The sequence below is a fragment of the Triplophysa rosa genome, linkage group LG11 (genome assembly GCF_024868665.1).
Source record: "Triplophysa rosa linkage group LG11, Trosa_1v2, whole genome shotgun sequence".
NCBI lineage: Eukaryota > Metazoa > Chordata > Actinopteri > Cypriniformes > Nemacheilidae > Triplophysa > Triplophysa rosa.
In genome coordinates this window covers 9538687-9564410 of record NC_079900.1, presented here as the reverse complement: position 1 = coordinate 9564410, position 25724 = coordinate 9538687, and the positions used below count along the sequence as shown (strand labels likewise).

The 25724-nt window shown below is 39.7% G+C and overlaps 3 protein-coding genes across 9 annotated transcripts; 2 read left to right on the top strand and 1 right to left on the bottom strand.

Moving 5' to 3' along the window:
* The first annotated feature begins 506 nt into the window (after nucleotides 1–506).
* Nucleotides 507–5839, top strand: si:ch211-11k18.4 (uncharacterized). Of its 4 annotated transcripts, XM_057345908.1 has the most exons (14): nucleotides 732–848; nucleotides 1692–1802; nucleotides 1896–2029; nucleotides 2383–2494; nucleotides 2665–2758; nucleotides 2843–2897; nucleotides 2977–3117; nucleotides 3523–3683; nucleotides 3778–3876; nucleotides 3970–4115; nucleotides 4328–4499; nucleotides 4579–4691; nucleotides 4833–4917; nucleotides 5013–5839. In XM_057345908.1, the coding sequence occupies exons 3-14, from the start codon at nucleotides 1912–1914 to the stop codon at nucleotides 5067–5069; spliced, it is 1353 nt and encodes a 450-aa protein (XP_057201891.1). In that variant the 5' UTR covers nucleotides 732–848; nucleotides 1692–1802; nucleotides 1896–1911; the 3' UTR covers nucleotides 5070–5839. The 4 variants fall into 4 exon arrangements, with proteins under 4 accessions (XP_057201892.1, XP_057201893.1, XP_057201890.1 ...); XM_057345909.1 differs by lacking the exons at nucleotides 732–848; nucleotides 1692–1802 and adding an exon at nucleotides 507–670; XM_057345910.1 differs by lacking the exon at nucleotides 1692–1802 and having other exon boundaries at nucleotides 718–848.
* Nucleotides 5840–6456: 617 nt separating this feature from the next.
* Nucleotides 6457–12088, top strand: rabep2 (rabaptin, RAB GTPase binding effector protein 2). Of its 4 annotated transcripts, none has more exons than XR_008963833.1 (13): nucleotides 6457–6854; nucleotides 7452–7616; nucleotides 7848–7936; nucleotides 8076–8444; nucleotides 8526–8621; nucleotides 8949–9047; nucleotides 9152–9271; nucleotides 9356–9434; nucleotides 9608–9619; nucleotides 9882–9937; nucleotides 10341–10521; nucleotides 10839–10937; nucleotides 11032–11046. XR_008963833.1 is itself a non-coding variant. In XM_057345853.1 (13 exons), exons 1-13 carry the CDS (start codon nucleotides 6809–6811, stop codon nucleotides 11340–11342), a joined length of 1452 nt encoding a protein of 483 aa, XP_057201836.1. In that variant the 5' UTR covers nucleotides 6543–6808; the 3' UTR covers nucleotides 11343–12088. The 4 variants fall into 4 exon arrangements, 2 of the variants coding, with proteins under 2 accessions (XP_057201836.1, XP_057201837.1); XM_057345853.1 differs by lacking the exon at nucleotides 10341–10521 and adding an exon at nucleotides 11238–12088 and having other exon boundaries at nucleotides 6543–6854; nucleotides 11032–11148; XM_057345854.1 differs by lacking the exon at nucleotides 10341–10521 and adding an exon at nucleotides 11238–12086 and having other exon boundaries at nucleotides 6550–6854; nucleotides 7455–7616; nucleotides 11032–11148.
* A 54-nt stretch (nucleotides 12089–12142) lies between these two features.
* Nucleotides 12143–23055, bottom strand: atp2a1 (ATPase sarcoplasmic/endoplasmic reticulum Ca2+ transporting 1). Its single transcript, XM_057345852.1, has 24 exons — nucleotides 22921–23055; nucleotides 22651–22790; nucleotides 21846–21863; nucleotides 21551–21633; nucleotides 20476–20580; nucleotides 19404–19542; nucleotides 18147–18227; nucleotides 17928–18013; nucleotides 17549–17846; nucleotides 17286–17452; nucleotides 17064–17152; nucleotides 16834–16936; nucleotides 16589–16720; nucleotides 16242–16367; nucleotides 15939–16157; nucleotides 15690–15801; nucleotides 15032–15255; nucleotides 14703–14923; nucleotides 14391–14593; nucleotides 14180–14265; nucleotides 13942–14075; nucleotides 13741–13858; nucleotides 13499–13616; nucleotides 12143–12405 (listed from the first exon to the last, which is right to left on the bottom strand). Exons 2-24 carry the CDS (start codon nucleotides 22766–22768, stop codon nucleotides 12368–12370), a joined length of 3018 nt encoding a protein of 1005 aa, XP_057201835.1. The 5' UTR covers nucleotides 22769–22790; nucleotides 22921–23055; the 3' UTR covers nucleotides 12143–12367.
* Nucleotides 23056–25724: the final 2669 nt, after the last annotated feature.

Sequence of the window (25724 nt, the reverse complement as noted above, 5' to 3'; positions counted from 1 at the left end):
AAAATAAAAAAATCTGTGATCATTTACTCACCCTCTTGTCATTTCAAACCTGTATGACTTACAATAGAAGTGAATGGGTTCCAGTGCTGTTCGGTTACCAACTTTCTTCAAAATATATTCTTTTGTGCTGTTGTGCGAAAGAACGAAATCCAAAGGTTTGAAATGGCAAGAGGGTGAGTAAATGATGACAGTTTTGGGTGAACTATTACTTGTTTAACATTGTCGTTACCAGTGTTGGGCAGTAAAGCGTTACTGTAGGTTGATTCCTTTTTTGGTAACGGAGTAATTAACGCGTTATAATTCCTAAAATATTAATTAGATTCTAGTTCCAAGCCCAGGTAACTATACATTACAGCTGCATTACATCGTTGCCGTTGTATTGTTTTATCATTTAAATTGTAAAAAGCGAAATAGCTTTTTCAAAGTCTGGATGCCTGCCTGTCGCACCCGCGACGTCATAAAACTGAAACGCGCCTGCGCGGAAAGTACTACCAAAGCCACTCCATGGAAAGCACTACCAAAGCCACTCCATGGAAAGCCTGCCACCTTAAGCTAAAAACTCGCAACGGACGATGCTATCGCCGCGCGGAACACAGGCAAGGAGACTAGACACCAGATATGATTGGCTGAGGTGCCTCTCGTGATCGATGTTAGCCTTTATGCTCCAATTGTAAGTATTGCAGACCCATACATCTCCCTATCACAAGACAATCTTGGTACTACCAGTGAAAACAAACTCAGCATGGAGAGAGAAACGTATGCGTTCTGTAGCTGGAAATACAATCGTTATTTTGAGTTTATTTCTGTCAAAGGCAAGAACATTGTTGTGCATTGTCGGTCATGTGGAGGTAAGCAAAACCCTCTCTCCCGCGAAAAACAACCTGAAAGGGCAGTACAGCACGGTTAAACTTCTGGAGAAAGTAACGTCACCGGGCACGGAGAGCAATGAATCAACTTCTACTGTCGAGTGCCAGGCTGCTATTAGCAACATGTTATGTTTTGTCAGACTAGTTTTTACTGCTCTAACGCTGTTATATTTGGTAAATGACGAAGAAATCATCAAAGAAATATGCAGAAGCACTAGTTAAGATATACACGTTATAAGAAACTAAGGCGAGACTTTTTACATTATGGAGTATGCAGGTTTACAAATACTAGTTAACATGAAAAAATGTTTTAAGTAAAAATGTCACAGAGTTGAATTATTATTATTATTTATGACAGGCTTTAGTATGGAATAAGCAGAATGTATTAAAATAATTAAAGACGAGATAGAGTAGAGTATGCACTTCCCAATAAAGTTTAGTCTTGAGAAGGCTAAAGAGGTTATTTTGTGTTTTTGAGGGGTGGCGGGTAGTAATGTAACGAGTGATGTAACGAGTAGTGTAACTAATTACTTTTGAAATAAAGAAATCAGACCAGGAACTTGATTACTTTTAAAAGGAGTAATCAGTAATTTAATTACATTTCCAGAGTAACTTGCCCTACACTGGTCGTTACATAAGAAAAAAAATGGACAACACAACTAACGTTAGCATATCTAACGTTAATTGTGGTGAGGATTAGTCTGCATATTATGTTGTGAGATTTCCACCAAAACAAACTAAAGATATGGTAAAGATAAAACAAACGTTTGTTTAAACAAGCCGGAAATAAGCAACAGCCTTCCTTTTAACAATTTAACGCTTCAGCGCTAGATTGTCAGGGCATGAAAAAGACTACAACTCCCACGACACTTTGCGGCACGGGTGACGTGGCCAGCGTTTCTCAACAGACCGGGGCGATTTGAACTTCATTTAGATGTGAGCGATACTCCAAATTCACCGTTTCTGGTTCATTTTTGAGTTGATTTTTGTACGTGATACATACTTAAATAACACGCTTCTTTATTACAGTCCGTAATTTTACACGATGTCCGGGAAAATCAAAAGCAGGAATGCTGCAAATGCCGACTCAATAGCGGGCAGTGTGTCGTGCGACGAGCGCATCTTACGGGACTGCCATCAAATGTACATTGATACTGACAGCGGTAAGAGACAGGATACAGTTTATTTTATGTTAATGAGATGCTGTTTATTTATATAAGTAAAATGTGTAATTGTTCTGCCTCTATCAGTGGGCTTGAGGTGCTAACTGTAGCCGTCAAGCTAAATTGCCTACCGGTTGATAGGTCAACTATTTACTTCAGGAGGCCAGAGGCAAAATCACATTTTTTTCGCATATAATGTGCCATAGTGTCTAATCAATTAAAAAGTCACGTGTGCTATTAAACCTAACGCACAAAGGAGTGTATGTCAGTTATGTATAAAGATGTGTTTAAAATTAGCTACACTTTTCGTCCAGTCAAGTATGTCTAAAAACACTCATCGCTTTGTCATTTAGGACTCATAGCAATCGCTCAGTCGGTTGGAGTGACCCTGCTGCCTCCCCGCAAAAAAATAAATGTGATGTTGATGGGCAATCACTCAGCTGGCAAGAGCAGCTTTATCAACTGGTAAGCGAATATACATAAATTACGAGAGAGAGAGCGAGATTGTTAAATCAGTATTGTCCATTAGAACAGTTCAGTAAAGTCATATGACTCCATTCATCCAGGCTTTGAAGTGTTTTCACAATGCATTCATTCAAACGGTTTTCCAAAAAAAAAGAAATGATGCTTTGCAGGTATGTAGAGGAGCATATCCAAAGGACAGGGGTTGCTATAGAGACACAGGGCTTCAGCTTTGTTACAAGTGGGCGAAAGAGAGAATCGCTCACGGTAAATCTATAGGAAAATATAAATATTTTGTGTGGTGTTTTAATTTATTTTGCAATATTTATAAAACAACTGTTTTGTGTTTAGGGAAATGCAACGCTCCATCTTTACCCTCACTTCAAACCACTACAGGAATTTAAAGGTTTGTTCTGCCTGTTCTGCAGATTTGTATGATAAACTTTCTTGTATAAGTGTCTGAAACGTGTCCATCTCCTTTTCAGGAGTGTCAGAGTATCTTAGCACTGAGATTTGTACTTCGCGACAGAAACGTTTCAGCTTGGTGACTTTTGTTGATACTCCTGGACTGGTGGATGGAGATATGAAGTACCCATTTGATGTGGACCAAGCTATCCTGTGGCTCGGTGTGTATGTTCTTAAAGGGATACTTCACCCAAAAAAGATTGTTCCAAACCTGTATAAATGTCTTTGTTTTGCTGAACACACAGGAAGAAATTTGGAAGAATGTCAGATCTCATCCACCATTTACTGCCATAGTAGGGAAAATAAATACTATGGGAGTCGATGGGGGATGAGATTGGACAATATTCCAGATATCTTCCTGTGTGTTCAGGTCATGGCCATGCACTTTTTAAGCATGTTGCATTATATTAAGTCATCCATTTTATTTAGTATTTATGTGTTCACAATACATATTCTAAGCGATCATGAACATAGTGTTTTCTTGGCTATGCATTTCACAGTATTGCAGATGTTCCCCTAAAATCATGAAATTCACACGTACATTTAAGAATACATCCTTATTCCAGGTGAACTGTGTGACCTGATCCTGGTCTTCTTTGACCCGATGGGACAGGCTTTATGCAAGCGCACACTCAACATTGTAGAGAATCTGAATGAGCAGCAAGGCGACCGTCTTCGTTTTTATCTTAGTAAAGCTGATGAGGCTGGTGGAGAGTCTGATCGACAAGTAAAACTATTTCTGTTCTATTTCTATTGGCTTGACCTCTTGTATACATTCACATGCCATAATTAACCAATTTCTTTGTAACTGGTTATTTCAGAGAGTAATGATGCAGATTGTACAGGAGCTTTGCAAGCGTCCGGGACTCAACAAGTGTGGTTTTGACATGCCGACCATCTATGTGCCCAACCCAAATAAGGTACAACCACAAACCACTTAGCCTGCAGTGTCCTTGAATTTGTTCAACTTTCCACCCTTGGTCTACTTTCTAACATGCTTTCTCTTATAACAGCCCAGCCGGTGTGTCAATCAGATTGAGGAGGCATGTCGCACTATAGAGAAGACCATTAACCAGACAGTGCAAAACACACTTAACTCACTGGAAAAGGACTGTAAACTTATTACTGAGGCCATCACAGACACGCTTTATAATGACAGGTAGTGCAAACTAGCTACTTTGTTAGTATTTCTTTATAGATAAATCAAGATAGAGTTCTTATTGGGAAAATTAAACATAATTAATAAAGTAAACATTTGTTGGTGATATGTTTCCATTCAACAAGGCCTTAATCCATTGATACTTGTGGATGGACTGGTATCTATGGTGTGCATATAATATACTTTTTTCCTTTCTTTCTTTCTAACTCTAGGCAATGCAGTATAGAAAACCGCCGGGCACGTTTTAAGGGCTGTGTGTGGGGGATGCTTGGTTTCACCGTGCCCCTGCTACTGCTTATTTTCCTGGTGCTTGGCACCCTCTCCAGAGAAATCTTGGAGCTCATGCTGGGTGATAAAGGCACAGAGGCTCTCTCTTTATATGTGGTAAGTGCGCATCTGCAGAGATACATGCACATGTGCCATTGTCTGTAGATACTGATGTAATGTGTATTTGTATCTTCAGGCTCCTGCAGTGAAAGTGTTTGAGTCGCTGTCAGCGCAAGTTCAGTTGTACAGCTGTGTTGCACTGGTGCTGTTGTCCTTTATCTTCCTTCTCCTTGCCCGCTTCTCTTTCAGGTGAAATGAACAGATTGTTATGAATTCATACATGTACACACTTGCAGCTTAAAGGGATCTATTTGCTTATGTCATTGGTAAGATGCCTTTCATCACAATTTTCCTTGTGGTTTTCTTCTTATTTATCTTTTCTAAACTTAGGACTAAACCTACACTCTCTGGCAAACAAAAAAGACAGCTTCAAGAAAAACTGGAATATGTCCAGGAAGTAGTCAAGACCAAAAAGGTAGGGTGTGAATTTGGGTTGAGAGGCCTATTTAAAGACTGCTGTTGATGATTCACTGATGGTTTATGAAGTGATTGCTTTTGGTGTTTTTACAGAAAAATCTCTATGAGGAGTACCTGCGCCAGAGTGTGGGTGATCAGGACATGAACTGAGACAGCAGAAGACTTCAGACATGTGGATAGAAGGAACAATACAAGATCCAAAAGTACACCACTAAACTGCCTTTAACCTTTCCTATACTGTAGAGGACACACCTAAGATATCATATTTGCACTTAGTTACAAGCAACAGCGTGTACCTCCTAGCTCTTAGAATTCTTCTCACATTTCGCACTAAACTATGGAACTGTGGACCAATACTGTTTTATTCTTAGTCTTGTCATTGCAATATAATAATGGTGGTGTACTGGTAAATTGAAGGAGCAGATTATGACATCAGACCTAATGCTCTGCATCGTCCTCTTGTTGGGCACTAGCAGTTTTTAAAGTTATCCAAACATTTTTCTACTTGGTACCTGAAATGTTCCATGTTGTGTGGTAAATTACCACAATGATTGAGGAGTGAGGATCTTTTTGTATTTGACATGACTAATGACTCAACGCTATGTATTTAAAGGAGTTGTTCACCTTCTAAATGAAAATTCTCATCATTTACCGCTTGTCATTTCAAACCTTCTGCAAAACACAAAACATATTTAAAAAAAATTAAAAACATTCTTCAAAATGTCTTGTGTTCTGCGGAAGAAAGAAAGTCATACAGGTTTGAAATGACAAGAGGGTGAGTAAATGATGACAGAATTTTGCTTTAGAAGGTGAACTACTCCTTTAGAACATTAGACATTAGAAATATTGTTACTGCTTTGTGTACCATGGTTTCCTACGTATTTTTTTTTTGTCAACTGTTATAATAAAATATAAATGTATGTTTGCCTCATGGTTTTACTTGATTCAGAAAGTGTCTTGGATTAAGCCAAAGGGCATGACAGATTCTTATCTAGGCCATAGTTAACATCTAAATCCTCACTGGAAGTTTATCTGAAATCATTGTACTGATCTGGAGGAAATGCTTTCACTGCAGCTCTATGACAAAATGCTGAATTGTTTTACTGTAGTGCATTTTCTTTTTTCCTTTGAGTTGGGTAGTGTTGTCTTACCCTTTGTTGAGTATTTCCTATATCTTTTATAAAAACTTAAGACCACTTGTGGATCCTCTTTTGTGAGGCTATGCAGATTTGCTGCATGTAATTTACCTCCGTAAATCCTCACCAAAGCTGAGCTTCAACTGCACAACAAATGCGTGCTAAAATATCAATACATGTTAAAATAATGTGTTTGAATAAAGAACAAAGACATGGGTTTTCGGACATTACTTCTGGCTACTACTTTCATTCAATAAAATGACCACTAGGCCGCAGTATGGTGACGAATATCCGGTTCGGTCTTTACTTCATTAATATGACAATCAAATAAATAAACGTGACGCATCAAAAAGTACCATATAATGGTAACAGTTGTAACGTAGAAATAATTGTTAACAATGGGATTTTTAGTAGAAAAATCTTTAAAACCATCTATTTGCATTCCGCTACCGAAATAATCAATGGACGAAAGATCGTTCTCATCACTCAGTCGGCATTTATACATGCTGTCTAGGTAGGTGGCTCGCTAGGTTTCGTGACACAGACTCTGTGTATGTGGCTCTCTCTCGAGAGTGGTTAGGTAACATCCTCTGGATTAAACCGGGGAAAGTTGTTTCCTGAACTCTTGGTGCAGTTTGTAGGTTTGTTGAAGGCCAACCCTGCTGCGGCTCAGACAGGAAAAGGAAGACGGATGCGGGCGAAGGGAAGAATACCGAAACGAAAGGATCTCATCGAGCCAAATGACGTTAAGCCATGGAAGTGTCGGAGACGCCAGCATCGCGCTGCGAAGACAACAACGGTATGAACAACGAACAGATGTTAAACTGCACATTGTTTTGTTTAAATATCGAGGTCTGTGTAGATATAACTAACACATTTGAGCAGTCAGTCCGAGATCGTTTCGATTAACGTGAAAATAAAACGTGAGGTAAACTGAGCTAAGCTAAATACGACCAAGTTGCTCCCAAAACAGCCACAATCAACAGACAGCATTTAATCGTGGAAACGATGACTAATCAAGAATTATTACGGGCATGCTTTAACGCTTTATTGCTAACTTCTGATGTTAAAAGACAAAAACAAAATGCAACACAAGCGATCAACAGCTGTCGTTTCTACCTCTGTGATTAATACTTCGTTTTGTAATGTCATGTGTCCGTTTTTGCAGTCTGACACATGCACAGAACAAGTACTCCTATTTCTGACCCTTCTTCAGACTTTAATGGAGAATTTCATAAAGCAGAGAGTTATTCTTGATCTAATCTGTCATGCACCTTATTATATTAAAATGGTTCATTTATGTGTTAAAGAAAGTGAATTAGAAAGCAAACAGGATTATGAAAGAGTTTGAGAGGTCCTTCTGTTTCGTTTGAGAAGTCCTTCTGTTTCCCCTCAGCAGGATCTGAAGAAGATCTCCAGACCCAACTAATCGAGTGCAGAGCTCAGCTGGAACACTGGCAGGGTGTGGCCAGGATCTGCGAGCTCAGCAAAGAGGAGGAGTTGCAGGAACTGCAGAAACAATGTGACCAGGAGATTCAGTCATTGCAGGAGGCCCTGAGAGGTAAGACGAGAGAAAGGGAGAGGTCAAAGGTGTAATGTACAGTGAACTAAGATCAAGACTAATGGTGATGGTCCAGTCTTGTTTGGAGGGGCCACAAGCATCATGCAACCTGTTTTACATACATAATGTGAGAAAATGATTTGTGACAATGCAAAAAAAGTTATCAGTGCCCTGATAAATTATTCACATTCTGCACAGTAAAGCCAGGAACATGTATTTTTACCATTTCAGAAACCGCTGCTCAGTATGAAGCCAGGATATCTGTTCTTCAGTCTGAGCGTGCCCAGTGGAGAAAAGCTGCTCTGCTCCATGACAGCAAGGTTTGTAGGCATTGAGTGTTTTTGTGTTATGAATCATTGTTTTCATTTTGAATGTAGTTCATTTGAAGGTTATATGGTTAAGTTCCTCTCTCACTTTTCCTCTCTCTTAATTCACATCCTCATTTCTTCGTGCATGTAGGGTGGCTTTAAAAAGGGCAAAGGGGAGGCTTCCTTTCCCCCCAATGAAGCACTACAGGGCGGCTCTTCACCTCCACGGGGCAGTGACCCTGAGAGCGCGGGCTCAGACTCTGATCCACTGGAGCTGCTGTCAGAGATATCAGATACAGAGACAACTGGATTCATGATGGACTATTTCCCCCCTCACTGTGACTCTGCCTCCCTCTCATCGTTCTCACTGGACACACCCTCTTTGCCCAGGCATCCGCCCCCTCAGGATGACACCGCCTCTATTGTTTCCACAGGAACGCTGGTGCCTGAAGCGATCTACCTGCCACCACCAGGGCACAGGCTGGTCTCGCATGTGGACTGGGACAAACTGCAAGCACAGGTCAGTATGTTTCATACTTCAACTGTTGTATGTTGTGAGTAGATAGAGGTCATTGACATCAATGCAACGTGGTGTTTTCAGCTTGAAGAGCTCAACGAGGAGGTGACAGAGCTTAGAAAGCAGAAAGCTGAGCTGGAGAGAGAACTCGGTGTGCAAAGCGTAGAGACCCAAAAACAGGTACAGAAACTGTCTTAAAGCAAAAACCCTGCTCCCAGTCAGCTCGAGGTTCAGAGCTCTTTGTAAGAAGAAACACTGTACTTTATGCACTTTTACATTTACATTTATTCATTTGGCAGACGCTTTTATCCAAAGCGACTTATAAGTAGGAGAGCATATAAACATTTTGTCAACACGACAACACTTTTGAGCAGTTGTCAGTGGATAGTTAACCTGAAAATTCAAGGAGATTCTCCAGTATGACTTCATGTTCTTCTAAATGCCTGAACATGCAAGAAAAGCATTGCTATACTGTTACCCCTTACATGTGTTTGTGTTTGCTTTCAGTTGTCAGTGCTTCAGTCTCAGGTGCAAACATCTGAAGCCCTCCTCCAAGACCTACAGAAATCTTTTAGCCAGTCGCAAAGTGCCGTTCAGAGCAGATTGGTGAGTAGCAGATGAACGGTCCAATCACAGATCAGCATTAGCTGATAATATTAGACTTGATTATGACCACGTATAATTTGCATTATTGCTTTTTCACCTCCTAGGCAGAGCTGTCTTACTCTCAGAAGAGAGTTTGTAATGAGCTCTCCAAGTTGAAAGGTGAAGATAGTGAGATTGATGAAAGTACTGAAGATACCCTGTCCTCCCTCAGTCCAACATTACAGGTACAACCCACTATGAGTGTATGTTTACTAGTGGATTCCACTAAAGAGTGCACGAGTGGACTGAGTTTGCGTTTCTATATGCAGGCGGCTCACTGTGAGGAGAGGCTTCGTATTGAAATCGTGAACCTACAGGAACAGCTGGAGACACGCACGGAAGAGAGTGGTCTGTCAATATCTTACCAATATTATTCTCACGTTACTCACTGTATACAGATGGAATAAATTCTACTTTAAGTTCTTGTAGACAATATAGCCTTGTATTGTTTTGTCTCTGCAATGACCATGTGCTTCTTACGTCTTTATCCTTTTTTTTTTACTCCATGTTTGTTCCTCCAGATGTTGTAGAAGGTAAGTCATTTATACTTTTGTACATGTATACAATGCATCTAATAATCTGGTTATTAGGTGCATGTAATGTAAGGGGTTGAGGTACTTTGGAGGTCAGCAATCTTTTTGCCATACCCAAAAAAGCTTTGTGATGTAATAAATCATACAGATTATCACTTCAGTGTTTACTTTCGTTAGTGTACCAGCTTTTCCAACTATATTGCATCTAATGAATATTATGCCATAAATGTTGATGTTTAAAATCAGTCTCTCTGTCCGTCAGTCAAGCTTGCAAGTCTGAAAGTAGAGACGGACCGCATTCAGAGCCAAAAAGAAAAGGTATGCGTGCTTTTATTTATCTTTTTTTTTACATTTTTGCTTGTGGAACTAGCTGGCTTTGTACAAGTCTCTTTTGCTAGTTCTAAGTTCTTGAGTAAGGTGCTCAAAATAAAAAAAAAATGTTATATGAATTTTTGCAATTGTACCGATGGCTTTTTCAGCTTTCTTATTGATGAAATATATGCAAATAAATGAAATAAAAAACAATACTTCTTATAAGATGATAAATGGACAGAGCTTGTAGAATGTAGCTTGATGCAGTTTAAAATGTTAAAGGGGTCATTTTACGCAGCTAAAACGAATATTATTGTTTGCTTTAGATGTATTACAATGTGTATACACGATTTAAGGTTAAAAAACGCTGTATTTTCCACATACCGTGCATGTTTGTATCTCCTCTTAGCCCCGCCTCTCTGAAACGCGAGGATATTTTACAAAGCTCATCGCTCTGAAAAGCGAGGTGTGCTATGATTGGCCAGTTCACTACTGCGTAGTGATTGGTGGAATACTGCAATTGTGTGACGGAAATGTAACGCCTCTTACCATATTCGGAACATCAGGTTTCAAAGCAATTGTGCTGACAGGTACGCCCACATTACTTGCATGTAGATTTGGGCGGTTTTAGTCAAATCACTCCACGAGCTGACGTCAAGTTGTGGGGGTGTGGTTACACGAGGTGTTTCAGGCAGGTCTGGGTGAGCATTCGCTTCTAGATAAAATACATCTTTTGTTCCGACACTTAAATGTTTGCAATTTCATGTGTCTAATACATGCATGGGCAACTTATAACACACAAAAGACAAAGAAAAACACGTACTTCCGGCGAATGACTCTTTAACTGTGTAGTATGCATTAGTTAATATTTGATTTAAAACACAGCCATTGTTGCATCTGTCTGTAGTTGGATGCTGAGCTGCAGGAGTGTCGCATAGAGGTACAAGGTCTGCGGGTGGCGCTCTCTCACCTTCAGAAAGAAAATAAAACACTCATCCATGAGAAGGTAAATGTGTGGTGGGGTATACGTCTTTGAAATTGTTTGTGTAGTTCATGATATTTGTTCATGTTATTTATCGTCATTTCCCTCTATCTTTCAGACTGTGTTGCAACAGCAGTGTTTAGAGTTGCGCAGTCAGGTGATCAGTCTGCGCACTCAGCTAGACACCAGTCAGACTGTACAGAAGGATTTTGTCCAGCTGTCGCAGTCACTGCAGGTACTGCACTGATCTAGGATCGGCAATAAATTCCTAAATAAAAAAAGCTGTATGTAGTTTTTTTACTTCCTTTTTCTTTGAATTCTCAGGTGAAACTGGAGCAGATTCGTCAAGCCGAGTCATTGAACCAGGTCAAGTACATTTTAGGGGAGGTGATTGAAGAAGATACGGATTCAAATACAGATGCCACATGAAACGATAAAAGAACAGGTGACTTTTTGCAGACCAAAGTGAAGAGACTGGTGGGTAGATAGGAGGTCATCAGAAACGACTAAGCTGAGATGGGCTACCCTCACAGTGAAATGATGAACTAAAAGGCCAGTCCTGCGCTCCTGGGTCAACAAAAGCTTCTAATGAACTCAAACCATGTTGAATCTGGTTTTGCTAATACCTGAATAGTGTGAAATGTTAATACACTGACTACTGTCTATACTAGACTTAATGATATTGCAGTGTCATTTTTATCACCATGATATAATGTTGGCTTTCCTAAAGCACACGGACTGATATATTACTTATAGTCAGCTTTCACCAGCAAAATGAAGAAAGAAAATACTGTAATGGTTGTCCATTCAGTTATTGGTATGAGCCAGTGAGCAGTATAAGATCATTTTTATGTTAATGAGCTAATAAAACAGTAAGGGGTGGTTTCCCGGACAGGGTTTAAGCGTAGTCCCAGACTAATTTAAATGTTAAAGGTGTCTTGATCAAAAACAACTTGCTCTGACATATCTTAAAATATATCAGTGGGATTGTTTTGTCTCAAGATGCACATCAGTAATGTTTTTTTGTAAAGTATGTTTTTAAAAATGACTTAAATATTCTAATTTAACTAAGGCCTAGTCCTGGTTTAAAATAATCCCGGAAACCGCCCTTATGTGTGTTTGACTGGTCGTAATACATTTTAATACATGTAATGAATGAAACAAACCTGAGTGTTGTGTGTGATTGAAATAGCATAAGAAGAAATAACAAAGAAATGTAAAAGACCACACTCTTAAATACACATCTTTATTTTAAGAATAGCATTATCATTAGAATATACTGTTCATCACAATATTTATTAAATTAAGCCTTAATACATATACATAACACTTAAATATTTTTTTCCTTTCTTTTGTAATGTTGCACATTTATATGCGTGGTTTTCACTGATTCACTCCTGGCATTTTTCTTTTTCTTTTGGAGTGTTGATGTACTTCCTCATATCTTCTGTTTTTCAGTCCCACTTTTTGGACACTAGATTATCGTCTTTCTCTGTTGAAGAAAGTAGGTGAAATGAGATGGGATCTGTTCATATAATTCCTAAAATAAAAGTTTACAAAGGTAAAACAATCCAGGTAACACAATGACAGGACTTTCAAATGTAACTAAATAGAAATATTTTAAAACACTGATAGTGAATATTTTTCTAAACACTCTGTGTAAACCAAATCTAGTCAGTCTCTTTAAAATCATCGAAATCTGATAAGTACTGTTTGTGTTTTTTTAAATCATGGTATCAGATGTTTTTGATCAGTCAGGTTATCTGATATCAGTCTTGCTGTCAGGCAGCATAAGCATCAGGCGCTATTGTAGTATTTACACACCCATGCATATGTGTTTGAAACCACTTGCTCATATACAATTCTATATACTAATTTAATAAATGCAGTGAATTCAGATGCAGCTCCTATTCTATATTTGTGATGTGACCGTCACATAACATCCCATATCATACAAATACCATTTGAAAATGATCTGACTATTCAAACTGCAAATTTCCGCATTTCCAAAAACCGGTTCTAATGATCTATAATTTCAAACCACATATGATTGAAACAACTACTCAAATTAGAATCGTGTGCAGAAATGAACATTTGTTTTCTTTCTAAACACAATGTCAATCAGTTTTCTTCAGTGTCAAAGAACAGCACAGTTTTCAGACAGACAAACATGAAAGGGAGACGGGCCAGGACAGACAGTTAGGATTGTGGGATACCTGGTTTTGTTACAGGAATATGGAAGGGTGCAGAATTAGGCTGGAATGAGATAAAGAGGGGTTGAGCAAGGGGTTGATTAAGGAGTGAGCAGAGGGACTATTAAGGAAGATGAATATTTAAAATAGGAAAATACAGTATAAGGAAATATAAAAAGAGAGGAGGTCAACAAAAGAGAACAGCAAAGGGAAATTGGAATTAATAACGTGCTATAAAAATTAAGTGTTTTAAATTTGTTACTTTACCAAAACAATGTTTTAATATAGTTAATATACTTTAATAAATTGCTGTTAAAAATACAAATGGTAAAAGAAACGAAAAGAAAATTTGAAATTGGGCATTTATGTGTATGAAGTTAAAGAGTTTCTTACGCTCCAGGTAGTTGCGAGCGACAAACTTGAGCAGCTCGTCAATTAAGATGACAGGAAGGGAAAGCTTTAGTACAACGATCCACTGGTCCACGTTGAGATGGGTTAGCTTGAAGATCATCTATTTGAGAGGAAGACACCAAAAACAGATTAGCAGTGTGTTAAGAACTGAGGTAAAAAATACAAAATTAAAGCTCTTCATGTAACAAATAAAGCTCTGGTTGCTGGATGGATGTGGTACTTACGGGCAGAGGGTCAACGTAGATGATCATGAAGTGCAAAGACATGGAGAGAGTCATGGCTCCCACCAGCCACAGGTTGCTCCATGGAGGCATACGCAGCAGAGATTGATTCTCGGACAAGCTGCACACACGTTACCATAAGCAATATCAAACAGCTATTTGCATATTTTTAGATGTTGAATTATATGGAGCACAGGTACCCACCTGTTGAGGGCATTGCACATCTCGATGGTGACCAGCACAGACAGAGCCATGGTCATGGGTGGAGCGGCTTCAAACACATGACATTCAATGCCGGCAAAGTCTTCATTGTCTTCTGTGCACTGCATGAAGTGGGACTGAGAGACAGAGAATTGTTTATAACATTATTGCCTTATTGCGGCATATATTGAATTGTAGCATAAGCTACACTCGGATGCATTAGCAGATGTTAAATTCTAACCAGCTGGTAGAAGGAGACCATTGGGCCTTCGTCACAGTACAGGAACCACCAGGCAGCAGCGCCAACGGTTGCAGCTCCAACATAACCTAAGAAACAGAGATGTCTTTGCCGATGTGAACTAAATTTGGATAATCTTATAGTGTTAACTAAACCTATGTATATAAAGAATATACATTGTTTCTGGAGTTTTATATCAGATGAGTTAGCATACCTCCAATGGCCATGTATCTGAAGAAGAGCCATCCAGAGATGAGGGGTTCCTTAGGAGAGCGAGGAGCCTTGCCCATGATGTCCAGATCGGGTGGGTTGAAGCCCAGAGCAGTGGCAGGGAGACCATCAGTTACCAAGTTTACCCAGAGCAGCTGAACTGGGATCAGAGCCTCAGGCAGGCCAAGAGCAGCAGTCAGGAAGATACTGAAGAAGACGGAGAAAATCTAGTTTAGGGGTAAACTAGATTCCCTAAAGGCAGAGCTACGTAAGATTTAAGAATTTATGTGTGTGTGTGAGGGACCGATTGTCTCACCACACAACCTCGCCGACGTTGGATGAAATGAGGTAGCGGATGAACTGCTTCATGTTGTTGTAAATGGCTCTTCCCTCCTCGACAGCGGCCACAATGGAGGAGAAGTTGTCATCAGCCAGGACCATCTCAGAGGCTGACTTGGCAACAGCAGTGCCAGAGCCCATGGCAATGCCAATCTCTGCCTTCTTCAGAGCAGGAGCATCATTCACACCATCACCAGTCTGATGGAGGTCAAGAAAAAGGAAGGATTTTTACACATAAAATGGTAAGCATTAAGGTTACATTTGGTCTACATTTGGTTCTCGTGTCATCTGCTCTGTTTCTCTTACCATGGCAGTGATCTCATCAAATCCCTGAAGGAACTCGACAATCTTGCTCTTGTGTGAGGGCTCAACACGGGCATAACAACAGGCCTTACGCACAGCTTCTCTCTGCTGGGGCAATGGCAGGTCATCAAACTCACGGCCTGTGAAGGCACGGCCAGTCACGTCCTCATCGTCACTGAAGATGCCAATACGACGGCAGATAGCCACGGCGGTTCCCTTGTTGTCACCTGTTGGAAAGCAGTTTCGATTATACTACGTAAGGTTTACAAGCTTTGTGCCAGCCGAGTAACATTGTGTACATGTAGGTAAAGCTAACTCTACAGTTACAGACCACTTCGCAAAATGTAAAACCTGGTGACTTTTAACACTGGTTCATTTAACATTTTGATTTAGTTAAAAATTCTGTTGGTTATATTTTGCTCAAGCCTTTGTGTAGTGTTAAAAACTGAAATAGGAAGTTATTCTGGACCAGTGTTGGACCAGTGTTTTTACATCTTCTGAAGTGGTTTATAAAATACAGAGCTGAAAGTATAATATCATGACTACTGACACTATGTAGTGTGTCCATATACAAACACTGAATAATGCAAGTGCGAGTGTCAAGAATAAGATTAAAAAGAGTGTGTATGATAGTTTGGAGTTGGAGATGAACATGACTTACCAGTGATCATGATCACACGGATACCAGCAGCCCTGCAGAGCTCAATGGAGCCAACAACCTCTTTACGAGGGGGATCCAACATACCAACACAACCCACAAAGGTGAGGTCAGTCTGTGAATAAAGAAGAAAAAGTAAATGAGTAATGTTTTATCTTTGTGCAGCGCCTCTGTCATTGTTCACTTTAAAATACTAATAACTGCTTATCTTGATGATGTCAAGTTAGTTGGGTTCTTTCACATTTTAAATACCTCATAGTCAGCAAACTTGGTGGCGTCTTCCAGATTCATCTCCTCTGGTTTCAGAGGGTTGTCACAGGTTGCCAGAGCCAGACAACGCAGGGTATCACGGCCAGTTCCCCATTCCTTGATGACAGACATGATCTTATCCTTAACTGGTCCAGTCAGGGGGACACGGGTGGTGCCAACACGCACATAGGCACACCTGTCAATCACACCCTCAGGAGCACCCTACAACAGAATAGTGATTTTGTGCTTTAGATTCTATTTAAAGGGATCTTATTTTTCTTAGGAAGCTTTTAGGGTGGTCCTGACCTTGATAAACATCTTGTTTCCAACAGGGGCCTTGGAGGCCTTGGCGGGGGAGCAGTAGACGGACATGGACTTCCTGTCACGGGAGAATTCAAGAGTGAATTCTTTCTTCATCAGATGCTTGACGACCTAGGAAACCAAAAGAAGGTGAATATGCTAAAATGTCCAACACGGAATTATAAAATTGTAACCAAAAGGACAGAGCTATTGCAAAGTATCCAACCAAAATCTTTCCTTTAAAGAATGGTCTCTATTTACATTGGAGATTTCTTATGGCATTGCAATTAATTTCAAGGATTGCAATGAAATTGACCCACATGAACTTACCGGTGAAACACTGAGATACTTACAGAGCAGCATGCGTTGGCCCTCTCCACCTTGGACAGACCACGGACATCGGTGTTGAACACGTTCATCTTTTCAACCAGGCAGCACAGGGCAGTCTCTGTGGCCTCACCGACCTTCTCATAGATTCCTTTAGACTGAACAAGTCGTCATAATGAAAACCAAGAGAGAACAATTAGTTATTTCTCCACAGACTGAGAAACTAGGACAATGAGGGCTTGAGATAGAAACAGATGAAAGATTTGTTTACCTCATTGTAGTCCAAAGAGGAGTCATTGCACAAGGCGCAAATGGTTGCCAGTTCAACAAGGCCGTCGTACTGGCCGCACTTGACAGGAAGTCCACCCTTAGTACTACAAGGCGAACATAAAAGTTTTGGTTTAGTTTGCTTTATATAAAAACATCATAAAAGTCTGTGGTAGGTGCTTATTTATATACTGTGGTGAGTGTGTATTATGTGTTTAGTATGGCTTTACTTACACGTCTCCCTCTGGGGTGTACTTGGAGCCAGAGATGTCATACTGGTCAAGGGTCACAGACTCACCTTCCACCCTCTCAATGACAAACATCTAGAAATGAAGAGAGTGATGCTTAAACCAGTGTAGAATGGTTGTAGTGAAAGACTGCAATACATTTGTCTTGAAATGTGTCTTAAAAATTTGTCCATGTGACTGTGTGTAACTCCGTGACCGTCTCACAAACCTTTGTAACACACATCTGGTTGGTGGTGAGGGTGCCAGTCTTGTCTGAGCAGATGACAGAAGTGCAGCCCAGAGTTTCTACAGAGGGGAGAGAGCGGACAATGGCGTTTTTCTTAGCCATGCGGCGGGTTCCCAGGGCCAGGCAGGTAGTGATGACAGCAGGCAGACCTGTTCAGAAAGAAAAGACAGAAACTGAGGTTAGTTTAAAAAAAAAAAAAGTTTAGGCATCTGCCAAAAGCAGACATGTAATTTTTGAATTCTCACCCTCAGGGATGGCAGCCACAGCGAGGGCCACAGCGATCTTGAAGTAGTACACGGCACCGCGGATCCAAGAGCCTCCGTGGACGGGGTCATTGAAGTGTCCGATGTTGATGAGCCAGACAGCCACGCAGATGAGGGAGATGACTTTGGAGAGCTGCTCGCTGAACTCATCCAGCTTCTGCTGCAGGGGGGTTTTTTCCTGCTCGGTGGCAGCCATCTGGTCACGGATCTTACCAATCTCAGTGGAGACGCTGGTGGCGACCACAACTCCGATGGCTTTGCCAGCAGCGATGTTTGTGCCCTGGAAAAGAGAGAGGTTGGTTCACTCTTTTTCGTACTTTTGAGACAGTGGAGGCAAAAGTAAATATAAAATAAAACTCACAGAGAAAAGCATGTTCTTCTTGTCCTGGTTGACAGCCCTGAGGTCAGGAACGGCGTCTGTGTGTTTGATTACGCTTACGGACTCACCTGAAATAAACAGAATATAGAGATTGAGTAAATGAAAGTTACTGAGATATTTTCTTATCTTTTTTAAGAAAACTAAGACATAAAATATATGTCTGAATTTGTGGTAATTGCCAGTATTAGTTCAGAGACTAACCAGTGAGGATAGACTGGTCCACACGCAGGGTTGTGGAGCGGATGGCAGTGATTCTGATATCAGCAGGGACTTTATCACCAACTACACACAAAAAACAGTGTTAAACAGGCATACATCTAACATACACAAAAGATTTCAAACTTTCAAAGAGACACTAAGAATTGACAATATTGATACTAAATATTTTTTTAAATATTAAAAATATTGTTTTTGACTGGTTAAAATGAATCAAAAGTCTTAAAAGAGCACATTTATCATTCTTAATGTGTTTTTTTTATATATAATTTATCATTTTCAAATCTCTTAAAGGGATAGTTTACCCAAAAAATGAACATTTTGTCATCATTTACTCACCCTTGTCATATCAAACATTTTCAACTTCAAATTCTTTCTGTTCCGCAGAACACAAAAGAAGATATTTTGAAGAAAGTTGGTAACTGAAAAGCACCGGCACCCATTCACTTCCTTTGTATGGACACAAAGCCAATGCCAATGGGTGTCAGTTAACAACGTTCTTCAAAATATCTTCTTTCGTGTTCTGCGGAACAAAGAAAGTATAAAAAAGTGGGTGACAGATGATGACAGAATTTCAATTTTTTTTAAATGATGACAGAATTTCCATTTTTGGGTGAACTATGAAATGGTATTTTTTTAGTTTTTATAATGTGATAATTCACCAATCCACTCAATAATGTGTATTAGTATTTCAATAAAAAAATGAAGAGACGGCTCATGAAACGCATGCATGTAAAAGAATACACAGAGAGCAAGGACAAGTTGCCCTCCAGCAAGCTGTAAACAAGTGGCTCGGAAAGAAAAAATTAGTGATGAGGAAGGAACAGGTGGAAGAGTAGAGAAATAGAAAGAGCGAGGGGGAGAGCAAGTAGAAGACAGGTGCTGGGTTGTATTTATATACAAGCTTTTCTTTGCCTGCGCTCTCTCGGGTTCTTTGGGCTTTTCTGATCCTATTACTCCATATTCTTGCTCCAACTGTAACGCACAGCTCATCGTTTCCTTAAAAGGACGCTCACACGTCCTCAAGGTCAGAAGACCCATATAGTCCCGTCCTGTCACACGCAACACGTGTCTTGTTACTTATTTCGCTTGGACATTGTGTCCACACAGTTTAACAGTTGGCTTGAAGGTTTCGCTTACTCTGCATTTCTGTTCTCTGAGCATTGTGCTATTCTGGTGTCCTAGAGCATTATGGGATTGTTCAGTGCTACAAATGTTCTACTGACACACTTTAATCATCACCTGACACTTCCACAATGTCTCCAGGAACGATCTCTCTGGCTTTAATCATCTGTACGCTCTTTCTGTCAGAGCGGTAGACTTTTCCCATCTCGGGCTCGTATTCCTTCAGAGCCTCGATGGCACTCTCTGCATTGCGCTCCTGTGGAAACAAATGTCTACATCAGTGTCCGTTCCCCATAGGACTTTACACCTTGTAGACCCTCTCCTTCAAAGGGTCTGCATACTTTCCAAATGACTGCTGTCCCGCGGACCCTCGATGAAACCTGATCAGCCTCTCATATTTTTGCTCACGGGTCGCATAACATGTCTGTGCTCTGCATCTTTTGAGGCCCTTGGGGTCAATAACCTTTAACCTCTGATGTAGTTTCCACTGCGCTGGTATGAGTTCTACTCATTGTTCATTTTTATAGTTGCCTCAAGAAATGTGTTCGTTGGTACACATTTGAAATTGTATGTGGTTTCCCCTCCCGATCCCATGCAACAACAGACATAGAAAGACTGAGACATAGAAAACATTTGAATTTTGAACTGTTTTTATTAGGTGTGTCAAAATATACCAGTATTGACAATAACTATGATACTATATAACACAATATTGTGTTAATTCTTCACATAATAATTGTAAATAACTGTTTAAAGTTTTGCCTTAAAGGAATAGTTCACCCAATGACTTGACTGTAGTCATTTTTATTCCTACTATGGAAAGTCAATGAGGAACATTTTTTGGGTGAACTATTCTTTTAAGAGACACTATGAGGCATTGGCCAAGAAAAAAGGGTAAACCCAAAATAAATATTATTAAAGATTAAATTCACTGATAATATTATTTATTTATTAAAAACCATAGATCTTGCGATAATATCGTTATCCTGAATTCTTTTGGGCACGTGTAGTAAAAAATGTATATCACGACAGCCCTAATTTATATATTGTTTTATTGTTTGTGAAATGTTTTGCTTCTGTGAAATTTGTGTTTTTGTTCTGCATATTCAATTATACTGAATATGAGTTTAATATAATATAAAATTCACATAATTCTTTTAATGTATAATAATATAATGTTTATATTCACCTGCCACACTCCGACCACAGCGTTGGCAATAAGGATAAGAAGGATGACAAAAGGCTCGACAAAGGCAGTGATGGTTTCCTCGCCTTCCTCAAACCAGGCCAGAACCTGATGGACAGAGAGAGCCAAGTGAGTTAGAGTCATAAAGATACACATAAGTCAATAAAGAATAGGTTTATTAAAAATTCTAATCCACTGATTATGAAACAGATTGTTTTATAGACAATAAATCAGCGTGTGTGTGTTTTCTCTTGTCATATTTTATAAAGTGCCTCCCTTCTTCATCTGGACATGAGTTATGGTACAGCTGATCCTCTTCTAGTAATTCTCACATGTGTGCACACATCTCTCGATTAATGGCACGTTAACACCCGCTGTTTGTCATTCTCTCCTTCACCTTCTCTGTCACTCCACTGAACTGTATTTCATTCCATCCATCTCTGACCTTTGTGTGGATTCGGTTTCTTGGACTGGCTTAAGACCACCTTAAAATAACACTCTTCCTCTCTCTGTCTCACTCTCTTGTTCTTTCACTCTTTCTTTCCTTGTCCTTGCTCCTCTTCAGAGCTTTTTTCCTGGCCTTCTATGGCCATAATGGCAGGTGTGATGTCACAGGGCTGAACAAAACAGCTGAACTAATGCCGTCTGCTTCATTTTTTTCCAAAACGGATTTAAAAAGCAAAGAAAGAAGGAAAGAAAGAGATAAAGAGATTCATGCATTATGCAAGTGGTGTGTACTCAAGTTTCAAGAGCTACATTTCGGTATCATTTTTTGCAAACACTGTTCAGAGTATGTTCCATACTTCCCGGCATAGTTAACAGCTGGAGTATACCCCTTATATACCCTAAAGGGTTACTGAAGGGTAAATGTTTAACTTGATTGACAGGGACGGATGGGAATGTGGAAAATGTGGCCCTGTCCTTCACATTCGTGTTATTAAGCACTGTATGCACCCTCAAACGAAACCATGTACCCTTTAGAGAATATCACAGCTATTACGGGTCAACCTTTGACCTGCGGCCTTGTGCCCGTCTTACGCTTCAGATAAAAAAAATAGTGCATTGAGCATCTACTTACAAAAGAGATGCAGGCAGCTAACAGCAGGATCCTGACCAAGAGATCTTCAAACTGCTCTACCACCAGCTCCCAGATGCTTTTACCTGAGAAATAAAGAGTTTTTTAAGAGTTCATGGGTGCCCTTGTTTTTTTTAGTTCAGTCAACCCACGTAACCGTTCAGCAAACATGGCCATTCAAGAAATTAAAGTAACTACATAAAGATTTGAATGCTTCTTAAGTCATTTTTCATTATTTGTAAAGTAATTCTAGATGTCTTTATACAATGAGCTATGAAGCAGTAAATTGAAAACTCACCCTCCTCGGCGGGCAGCTCTGTGATTGGTCAGTTGGGTCCCATTGGCAAGATCATTAGAGAAGATGAGGGCAAACAGAACTGTTAGAATCATCCATCAATACTTTCGTCACAATCATCATGACACCAATTTACACTGATAAAGACAGATTTTATGAAATAAAACTTTTATTATTAGTCAATGACTGTACAATATTTTACAAACTAAAATGAGCTGAATTTATGTATGTGTACTTAAGTGATTAGACAGTAATGCAATCTACAGATTTTCTGTTTGACCTTGTAGGTTAAAAATGGCCCCTGTTTGTCAGCTGTTACATTTTGTTGTACTTTCTCTTCTACTAATTTTATATCCCTTTCTTTTTATATCCCTTTCTCTTCAATGTTCTACTTCTGCATTCACAACTTCATGTCATTGTCAGTTTGCAGTTTTGCAGAGTGCTGTAACTGCTTAATATGTGCAATATGAACAATATGCTTGGTTTACACGCAAGTATTAAACACATACCGGGAGTGTTTAACATTGTGCTGCTCTCCTCTGTGCACAAATATGCAAATACTCCATCTTTTCGAATAAATCTGAATTCATTAATCTTGTCATCTAAATCTGTTTTTCAAAAATATTTGACAACATTTACTTTCTAAACACTTGTTTGACAAAATATGTCACTATATTTGTATGTATATATGCATGTAATTCATCCACCCATTCTATCATTGTAATAACATATATATCTATTAGCTAAGTCTCTCCATCTTTCCACCAGTCCTGTTCAAGCCTCCGTCCGTGCGTCCAGGTTTCCTCACCATTGAATCCGTACTTGGCCTGGTTTTTCTTCACCTGGTCTGGGCTAAGGCCTGTGCTCTCACTCACGCTGAAATAGGCCAGGCATTCCGCCGGCTCCTTAGAGTGTGCGTTCTCCATTCTGCCTGCTCAACAGGGGAGGCTTCAAGAAAACAACAAAACGAATGTAGGTAAGTCGAATTCCCAGGGAAAATCCTCTTTTAAGGTTTTTCAAATGAAACTGTGAAACCTATGATCCCGTTAAACTACAAAAAAGTAAAGGAAGTACCTACCAACACTTTTTAAAAGTGTAGGATAGGGACTTAACAGATCGTCCCCTGATTATCTCTCCCCTCTCGCTGCCTCTCTCTCTCTCCTCTCTCTGGAGCGCAGGGCTGACAAAAAGTGCAAACTTCCACCCATCACCGTAGAGTTTTATAAAGACACCGGAGAGACCATCGCCTAGGTCACACCCCGGGGAGGCCCCCTATTGGCTGAGAATAGACGAATATAGTAAGGAAGGGGCGTGGCCTCGTGAGAGAGGAAGGGGTGTGATTGGAGCAATTGGACAACAACTGCAGTGGGGGTGAACAGCCTTGAAAGCCGGGTTGAAATTGGGGGCTGTTTTTGGAACATAACATGCACCAACAGGAGGACGGAGGTGGTGAATGGGGAATTGGGGTGTTGGTATGGTGGGGGGGGTGTTTGGTTGAATGATAGCTCAAATTGTTTAGGGATGTTGCTGATGTAAGGGATGGCCAAGTGGTTGGGTTTTTAGAAGGATTAAAAACTTTTCGGATTTTATATTTTATATATTTTTATTTTGTATACACTCCATTAAAAGGGTCTTTATGATGTGAATGTATAGAATATGAGAATATAGACTATAAGTGTCTCAGTCTTCATTCCTCGGAGAGGATTAGCACCAGGATGAGCAGCTATGGAAAACGTGTGTGAGGGTAAGACAGTACTTCAAACACGGTAGATGTGCTGTAAAATAGTCAGAGGATTAATTATCTAGAGACTGTAAAGAAGAAGAGAGAGAGAGTGAGAGAAAGAAGGCTAAGTTAAGGTAGAGATGGTGAGAAATAGAGACAAATGTAATAGCATACTGATAAAAGTATTAAAAGAGTCTGCAGAGCGTTTATAGATATTTATCTTCTTGACAGAGTTTGAATAAATGGACGGAGATTAATATTTATTGCCCCTCCAAATCATGGAAGAAAACCAGCCTAATGTTTACTCCAGCATCACGAGTTTGCAAACGTCAAGAAAAATAATAAGCAAATGATACATTAAGAATCATTCTATATGCCGATAATGCCTTTTTTTACACAAACATTCATTTCGTCGCTGTCCTTGCAAAACCCGAATGTCCAAATTCACTGCTTTTTCAAGAAAGGGAAAAACACTGGACTTTTTAACTGATTAAATACTGTGTTGTCAAAGTTGACAAGCACCTTAATACTTTTTATTGGTTAAATATTGGCAAAACCCAGTGACAAACATAAAGGGTGACTAATAATAATGATTTATGGCAAAAAAGAAAAATCACAAAATATGGAGATACAAGGTTTCAGAAGGACAGCAGTGATGTTTTGTTTTTAGTACTATAAAATGTCGTATCCGATATAGTTTTGCTGCTTGTTTTTTGGTCCTTTTTATGTCCAGGATACCTCTCAGGATTGCCACTGTTGCCCTCTCAAAAAACAACAAAACAAGTGTATGATGCCCTTGTGCTTATTCTTGTTGTAAGATGTCGCAAAATATATAGAAATGTACTAAACATAACGTGCTATCAGACGAGAGATACACTAAGTAAATACCCAGTAACATTATTTTCCTTCAGCCACTCCTCTTATTCACATCTCATGTTCATTAATTTCTTACATGATGTGCCACCCCGTTTTACTTCTCATTGCCTTGTGTTTTTTTTTCAGATGCTGTTTTGTACTTTGCCCTTTGACCTTTGGATTATGTGTGTTGGCCTATCACAGTAAATCCTCTGACAGCAGTAACATTAACAACGGCCCATCAGATATTCTGCTAATCCATCCATTACACACTGCAATATTTTCTCACATTCATACTTTTATGTTCAACACATTTTATCATATTAAAATCATTATTAAGCACTCCACAGTAAAGAATGACTTTCTACCTATAGTTCAGTTGTACTCGATTTACCTGACCCATCACAAAATATTTTCAACCGATGTTCTCTGTTTACCATTTTCTGCGCCTTCTAGCAAAATGTACGCACATTTTCACACTTTCCACGCTTGCGCTATTGTTATCTAGATGTTACAATAGCACTACTCCCGGTTATAAATTTCTGTGGGGGGGGGCTAGTGGTCCTTTTAGTTCTTGTGTAACTGTAGATTGAGCAGCAGTTGTGGGTGTCTTGTATAAATAGATTGGTGTGACGCAGACCAGCAGCGGCTCAACCCGATTGTTGGATTTTTGTGTTTATTTCAGGGATGGTTGACAGGAGGTGACCCTCACAGGATTACTGCACATATTTAGTCATTCCAACACGTTGTAAGTTGTACGGTCACAACTGACACCCAGGCTCCAGAACTCCTGTTTTTGCCTTGGTCTCAATGTCATTTTTTAGATATTTTCCACTTCTGACTCTGAATTGAACTCTGACCTTCTGCCCACTTTTTGACCTCAGCTCTTTCAGGTGGCATTGTGTGTCACGGGCCTGTCACTGAGCAGACTGTCTCCCGATGCTGCTGGCATATCTGCACTCATGTTGCAGTGCAGTTCACATTGCTGCAGAGCATTGGGGCACAAAAATGCGGTGGATGATTTCTTACCCATCACAGATATTGGTTTGCGCTTCTCTGCTTGTTACGCATGACATTGCAAATTATTTATATTTAAGAAGTTCCAAGAGTGTGATTGATGGGGTATTGACATGTGAATAATCTCTTTAAATCTAACTAAAGATCTAAGTAATTTGATCAATGCTCAGTGCATCATTAAAAAATATACAGTATGTGAAAGAATATTTAATTTTGCTACTTTATTATTTAAAGGGACTCTGTGATAATTTAGTTGCACTCGAGTTGTTCCAAATCTGAATAAAATT